We start from the raw sequence: 7,752 nt of genomic DNA on the forward strand, positions 1-7,752 counted from the left end.
TGTTATGCTGTGCCATGCGGTATCACACTGTTCCATGCATTACGCTTGAAACCAGGGGCCCTGGGAAGAGCCTGGCCTGGATAACCAGAGACCTGGGTGCTCTATTTTGTGACACATAGCACATATCATTACTTTGTCCTGTTCTTCGGCTGCTTCATCAATAAAGTTGAGATCATGTGTTCACTTTGGAAATACGGGAATCCAACAAAGTCCATTTCACCTCTCGTTCTTGAAGCCATGTCTCTCAGACCGTATTGCCGTGGGCACCAGTGGAGACAGAGTAGGGCAAGGCAATGTCTAAAATCCACATTACCAAGCCAGTCAGGAACTTAGGGTCAGGGCAACTTCTATCCACAACCCAATGGCACCCCCAAAGCCCCTGGAGCAACTAAACAGCTGGCTGCTATCAAAATTCCAATTGATTCCGTGGAGTTATTATAAAGGACAAGAATAGACATTCTAGGTAGTCTATTGAGTCTCAAAAGGTCCTCTGTTATTAGCGCTTACTAGGCATTGAGTGGGAAATGGTGATGTAAGGGCTTGGTGGGATAAACTACATATTCCCAAGTTCAGATAGAATCTATTCATGTTCCTCTTGTTAAGACCTATCAAATAATCCTCTTTGAAATCATTTACATTCCAACTGGGCCCACAGTTGCTTATCCCTGTGACATGAACCTACAGACACAAGACATTGGAGGTTCTGGGGCCTCTGTTAGAATGAAGATCCTGCCTGTACCAGGAACCAAAGAAGCAGGCCCAGCCCGGTGTGTAACTGGGCATAGTGACTGCATCTCTGAGTTCTGGTTTGGGGTTTTACTAAATTGTCAGAGTGACTCTGAGCAAATCAATTTACCACTCCGTGCCTCAGTTTACATATCTATAAATGAAGCATTTAAACCAGATTCATGGCTCCCAAATTGGCCATGGTTAAAAGTCACCTGGAACACTCCAAAAACAGAGAATTCGAGGCATTATCTCCAAAGATTCTGAGTCAGTGTGTTAGAGTAGGTTAAGGCGTCCCTTCCACGTTATAAATCACTGCCCAGGGTATTCTGATATTACAGGCAGACCTGGGGACCAGCGCATTGGACAGTCTCTGGGGTTCCTGGGTACCTCACTGTATATTTCTGCCTGGTTCTTGTCTTTTAACTCGGAATTGAATGATGGCTTTCATTCTGACATGCCCATTCACCAGCCCTGGCTTGTCACAGAGTAGTTGTACAACCTATGACAAAGCATCTCACCTCCATAATTTATTCTCTCAATTGTAAAGGGAAAGGGTTGACTAAATTAAGTGCAAATGTCTTTTCTAATTCATTGCATAATTTTGTGACCGTTGCGGACACTTGGGACAGAGCTGGAAAATGAAAGCAGAAATCCTGATTCCCAGGATGCTGTTGCATCTAATCACAATCCTTAAGAACCATGTAAGGGCTTCCCTGGTGGCGCAGTGGTTGAGAATCTGCCTGCCAATGCAGGGGACACGGGTTCGAGCCCTGGTCTGGGAAGATCCCACATGCCGCGGAGCAACTGAGTCCGTGAGCCACAATTACTGAGCCTGTGTTCCGCAACAAGAGAGGCCGCGATGGTGAGAGGCCCACGCACCGTGATGAAGAGTGGCCCCCGCTCGCCGCAACTAGAGAAAGCCCTCGCACAGAAACGAAGACACAACACAGCCAATAAATAAATAAATTAAAAAAAAAAAAAAGAATCATGTAAGAATCCAGATCTATTTCCACAGCAGGGTACCCATTTCTGACCCTCTATTCACAGAGGTTGTTTCTGACCTCGGGTGCCCCTTCACAGCCACTGAGCCATAGGTGACTTGTCAAAATTGCTTTACGAAGATGCTCATTGGGAAGACACCGAGGAGAAAAGAAAGAGAGAGTGCAGAATGAACACTTCCTTAAACAGCACAGCCAAGCTGCTGGAAAAAAACAGCTGTTGAACTTGCATGACCTAAAGTTTCGTTTTAACTTTTATGATGGGATTTCTGGAATTCAGTTTAAAAACAAAACAAGAGAGGGAAATTTCGTAATCAAAGTGACTTACCACTTGAGATCTCTGAGCTCCCTGTAGAATTAAGACCTTGGTGCCCCTTGGTGTGTCAGCCTTGGAATCTGACCCCCATCTCCTCTGGGGCCCACTCTTCTTGTTCATGGCAGGATCCCAGGACTGCACTTCTCTGCTTCCGGGAGACTCTTTTTCTTTCCTCACCTATAGCACAGATATTCCCGGAGGTCTATCCCTACCACATATCTTTGTTTGGAAGCAATTTTAGAGAGAACTTGTACAGGAGACCAAGAACCACACTCTGGGTCCCTTCCTAGCATGTTCTAGACACGATACCTTTCTTATTTGACTATTGATGACAGCTAGCTTATTGATCACTTGCCATATGCTACTCACTGCCTTTCCTAGGGCTAACAGCTAAGAAGCTTCTCTGCCAGGCCTGCTAGCTTCTCTGGTCTCTGACTAGATACTTTGCAAACAATCATTAATGAATTAAGTTAAAGAAAAGTTTAAATATTATTTAATCCAGGAATAGCAACTATGTTACATAGGTAGTACCACTTTCTATTGCTGTACCCATGGCAGACATCACTAATCAATCACAGCATTGCATTCAATAACCCAAGGTAAGGCCTCACTAGAGTTTTAGGTTTGGTTTTGTTTTTTCTTTTCCAAGAAACCTTTCTGGTTATCTGCCATCAATCTATTAAGTTAATAAATTATTGAAAACTATTTGTCATCCCTGAACTTGTCAAAACTCCTTATTTTGTAGATGAGGAGAATGAATCTAGGAGTTAAGATTTACCCATGGTCACATTGGGCAAGTCATTGGCTTGTTATTGGCTCCATCAGGACTGGAATCAAGTTACTTGACACTTAATTCCCTTCATTTGACCAACCCTTGTTGATTCTCAATAATATGATTTTTGCTACCATTTTTGTCATCTGCTTATAGATGCACTTTCTATATGAAGGCAGCTCAGAGGAGAAATTAATGAGGCATTGAGGGTATTCTGTAAGACAATGACTTTATTTCTGAATGAAAAATGTGTGCAAACAACCTCTTAGACAACACCCTCCCACACAGAGATCAGTGCTACACACTACACCAGGAAGGTGGATTGTCTGGAAGAACTCAAGTTCCCTTCTGGTCACGAGAAATTCTGATGACACTGATTTGTCTCATGTTCTTCAAACTCTGTACTCTTACAAGTTCATACAGTATTTGCAATAAATGGAAAATGCATGAGGTAGATGTTCAAAAATCTCTTCCTAATCAATAAGAACAATAAAAAGCCATCCGATATAAAAACATGAATGTATTACTCACAAGAAAAAAAATAAATCAACTAACAGACTCACTAAAAAAAAATAAATAAATTAGAATGTAAGCAAAATAGTGCTGTGCTTTTTTCTTTTTATTTACTTTATGTTGAAGCTTAATTTACATACAATAAAGTGCAGACATTTTAAGTGTACAATTTCATGAATTTTAAACATGTAGACAACTGTTTAAACACCCCTCTGATTAAGATATAGAATGTTTCTGCCTCTAAAAAGCCTCCCTCACGATGTCAACACCACAAAGGAAACCACTATTCCACAGCTTAGTTTTACCTTTTAACGAGATAAATATCTTCTTAGCAATCGTTAAATATTTTTAAGAACAATAAACTCGCATTTTAATGAAGATGCAAACCGTCCAACAATGTAACGATGCTGTAATTTGATTAAGAGCCTTAATAATGTCCACACATTTTGATTGATTAATCCCTTAGCTATGGAATTGATTGGAGACATTAATGATAATATTACATCAGTTTTCTCATAATTATTGTTTATGATTGTGAAAAAATGGAAATTATATAATTCCCAACTGAAATTCTTCAATTAATTATGGTGCCTTTATATATGGACTCCTGTGGAGTCTTTAGCATTCAAGATTATTGGAGAATATTGAATGATTTGTGGAAAGTCTGGAAATATTCATTGAAAAGGTGATATGCAAACTTGGGTTTGATGATGAGATTTTAGCTATAATACCAAAAGCAACATCTATGAAAGAAAAAAATTGATAAATTGGACTTTATTAAAATTTAAAACTTCTGCTCTATGAAAGCCATCGTTAAGAATATAAGCTACAGGGCTTCCCTGGTGGCGCAGTGGTTGAGAATCTGCCTGCCAATGCAGGGGACACGGGTTCGAGCCCTGGTCTGGGAAGATCCCACATGCCGCGGAGCAACTGAGCCCGTGAGCCACAATTGCTGAGCCTGCGCGTCTGGAGCCTGTGCTCCGCAACAAGAGAGGCCGCGATAGTGAGAGGCCCGCGCACCGTGATGAAGAGTGGCCCCCGCTTGCCACAACTAGGGAAAGCCCTCGCACAGAAACGAAGACCCAACACAGCCATAAATAAATTAAAAAAAAAAAAAAAAAAAAAAAAGAATATAAGCTACAGCCTGTGGAGAAAATATTTGCAATGCACATATCTGGTAAAGGACTTGAATGAAAAATATATACAAAGAACTTCTTAAAGTCAAGTGTAAGAAAGAAAAAAACAATTTTTTAAATGGGCAAAAGATTTGACACCAAAAGCAAAAGACCTTTTTCAAACAGACCCATTCTACCTGAATCTGCATGATACATTGGGCTTCCGCATATCATTTCACTTGGAAAGAAGCTTTAGTGTCTAGACAAAATATTTGGAAATCACCACCCTAAAAGATCGGTATTTGCTGCCCAGTTCTTAGGCTCTACAACAGAACATTCTTGGGCATTAAGACTTGAAGATTCCTGGATTCTATCGTTCTGCTAAGGTTCTATCAAGCTACCTGTATGAGGTTCTAAAGGACCCTGACTGATTTAGGATGGCAGGGACACGAATCTGATAAAGAGACCAGGCAAAGCCTTAGGGCCCCATCCCAGACCTCCCGGGACATGGGGAGGGTCAGGCACTTGGTTCTCTTCACTCCGTTAGCAACTCAGCTTCTACTCTTCCTTTCCAACAGATCATGTTTCATTTCAAAGAAATCAGAGCCCTTAATAGGCCAATAAGGTCACTTCCTACACTTTACTGGTCATAACCACATACCCTTCCACCACTGCCCCAGAGTCTAAACAAACGATGGAAACTGCACAGCTTCCTTTTCTCGGTGTCTGGAAATCACCACCAGGATCTGGTACCTACTCACCACATTTAGGGGCCTATTTTATCCTTCCTTAAACACGACCCTGCCCATGTTCTCTGCTCCCTATAAAAGGCAGGCAGATCAGCCAGATGAGTCAGAGTTGCAGAGAAGCTGAGACCAACTCAGAAACCTCCAAGTCTCAGGCTGAAGCTCCTGTGCTCACCCTCCGATATGAAAGTCTCTGCAGCACTTCTGTGTCTGCTGCTCACAGCAGCTGCCTTCAGCACCCAGGTGCTCGCTCAGCCAGGTAAGCACCCTCTCTTCTTAAGCCTTAACATTTTAACTACCCCAGGTACTAACACCCGGCATGAGTCATCCCATGCTTGCTGCATAGCCTACATTAAAAAGATGGAGAGAATGAAATCCAGAGGGGAATTAAGAAGAGCTGGCATGTCACAACTGGTCAGAGGCAGAACCAGAACTAGAAGCCCAGGCCACTGGAGCCAGGCTCCACGATCTTTCTCGACACCAGCTTTGGGACATTAAATGTAGCTGCTATCTCAACAATCCTCACCTTGTTTGGAGACGTGGCACAGAAGGAAGAACCATTTCTCACTGTGGGCAGGAAGGACAGTTCGGGCAGTAGTAGAGAGGACGGAACTCTTGCTGGAGGTTTCAAATGTTGGATTATGGTCCAGGGTAGCTTCCAGAAGGGTGGCTGTGTAAGGAGAATAAGGACCCAGTGGCATCTCAGCATGTGACATAGGTTGGCTCTAAGCCCATGGGGACAAATACCTGGGAAGCAAGGTCTTAGAACTTATCTTCCCAGGGTCAGAGGTTTTGGTAGAACTTATCTTCCCAGGGTCAGAGGTTTTGGATCTGTAGACCCTCCGAATCACGCTACAAGGATTAATCTGGTTACTCAAGATTTCTCCATCTGCAGTGAACAATGAGGGGCCCCATAGTTCAGCAGAGGAAATTGACTCACAGATAACATTTTATCTATGGGATCTGGACCAAAGCTCTGAAATAGGGAATGGTAGGTCTTAGTTAGAACTTGTGTATTTGCTTTGTCTTCTACCTTCTCCTTCTTCTCTTACAAATGCAGGCTTACAATACCTTATAACTCTCTGATGCTTTGCAAAATGTTTTTCAGATTCAGTTTCCATCCCAATCACTTGCTGCTTTACTGTGATCAGTAGGAAGATCCCCTTCAAGAAGCTGGACAGCTACACGAGAATCACCAACAGCTGGTGTCCCCAGGAAGCTGTGATGTGAGTGGACCATGCCCGGGCACCGTCAGCCAAAAGTTCTATCTGAGTTCTATACTTCCAAATGAGTCAGATAAATATGCCATCTAATCCAAAGGACCCTTTACCCCATAGACAAATGAAGCCCATGAGAAGGAATCCATACTCGCTCCAGGCTCTTCTGGAAGCTTGGTCAGATCATCCAAGTTCCTTTAGCCAGGAGCTAAAGGAAGGCTTCCCCTGGAGCAGTAACAACAGAACTTCCTTTCTGGAAGAGAGGCCTCTTCCTCCCATTTCCCCTTCTTCAGGTCCCCATCCAGGCTCCTCACCCAGGGAGCAAGGGCTAATCATGTTCAGGGGCCAACGGACCAAACTCCTGGGCAAAATCCTCAAGACACTCCATTTAACTGTGCCCTCTTTTCCCCACAGCTTCAAGACCAAAGCGGACAAGGAGGTCTGTGCTGACCCCATGCAGAAGTGGGTCCAGAATTCCATAAAGCTCCTGGATCAAAAGTCCCAAGCCCTGAAGGCTTGAACCTTCGTACCTGGACTGAGAGACAGTCAGAGCCTTGGAAAATCTTATTTATTTCCCCCCCAACCTTCCCCAGCTGTATTATTTTATTATAATGTCCAAAAAGAGGTTCTTTGTTTAATAATTTAAAACACATAGTTTCTTAAACAATATTTAATTATATTTAAGTTCTTGATGTTTTAACTTTATCTGCCATAAATCCTAGTGAATGTAAAAACACAACAACCGGTGATGAGTTTTCCTTTGTGAGCTCAATTAAGTTCATGGTAAGATGGCACTGTTCTCCCTCCTACCTGCCTGTAGTATCTTGAGGTCCTTCCACCGATCATCAGAGTGAAACACCTTTGGATTCTTAGGAAATCAGTGCTCCTGTAAGTCGATGTGTGCTATGTAGTATTGTGATGGAAATTAATGTTATTAAATGACTATGGAATTTTTCAAACAAAAAATATATATAATTTTAAACTACTTGGTCTTATTTTGCATGGGGTAACATTTGGCAGGAAGGGAGAAAATGGCAGCAATGAGTGACAATTTGGGGTGTGAGGGTCATCCTCTAAATTGAGTCTTTTGGACTCAGCTGAGGATTAGGGAGAACCTAGAAGGACCAGACCAGACTGTTCCAGCCTTGTGGTTCCAGTCCCTAAATCACCTGCTCTTATTTAATAGAATCTAGATTCCTATTGCTTTTCTCTCCACACTTACCTTTGCCTGGTCTCTCTCTTGATCTCTTGCAACAGTCTTCAAACTTTTCTCCATAGCCCCAGGTTTTCTCCATCTAATTAATTCTCAAAGCCAGAGTTATATCCCAGAAATGAAACTGAGTCTA

The 7,752-nt window shown here is 42.6% G+C and overlaps 1 protein-coding gene across 1 annotated transcript; it reads left to right on the plus strand.

The window, feature by feature from the left end:
* Positions 1–5,312: 5,312 nt before the first annotated feature.
* On the plus strand, positions 5,313–7,032 carry LOC103015160 (C-C motif chemokine 8). Its single transcript, XM_007190168.2, has 3 exons — positions 5,313–5,448; positions 6,298–6,415; positions 6,821–7,032. The coding sequence occupies exons 1-3, from the start codon at positions 5,373–5,375 to the stop codon at positions 6,924–6,926; spliced, it is 300 nt and encodes a 99-aa protein (XP_007190230.1). The 5' UTR covers positions 5,313–5,372; the 3' UTR covers positions 6,927–7,032.
* The last annotated feature ends 720 nt before the right edge of the window (positions 7,033–7,752 follow it).

Source organism: Balaenoptera acutorostrata, chromosome 20 (genome assembly GCF_949987535.1).
Source record: "Balaenoptera acutorostrata chromosome 20, mBalAcu1.1, whole genome shotgun sequence".
Taxonomy (NCBI): Eukaryota; Metazoa; Chordata; class Mammalia; order Artiodactyla; family Balaenopteridae; genus Balaenoptera; species Balaenoptera acutorostrata.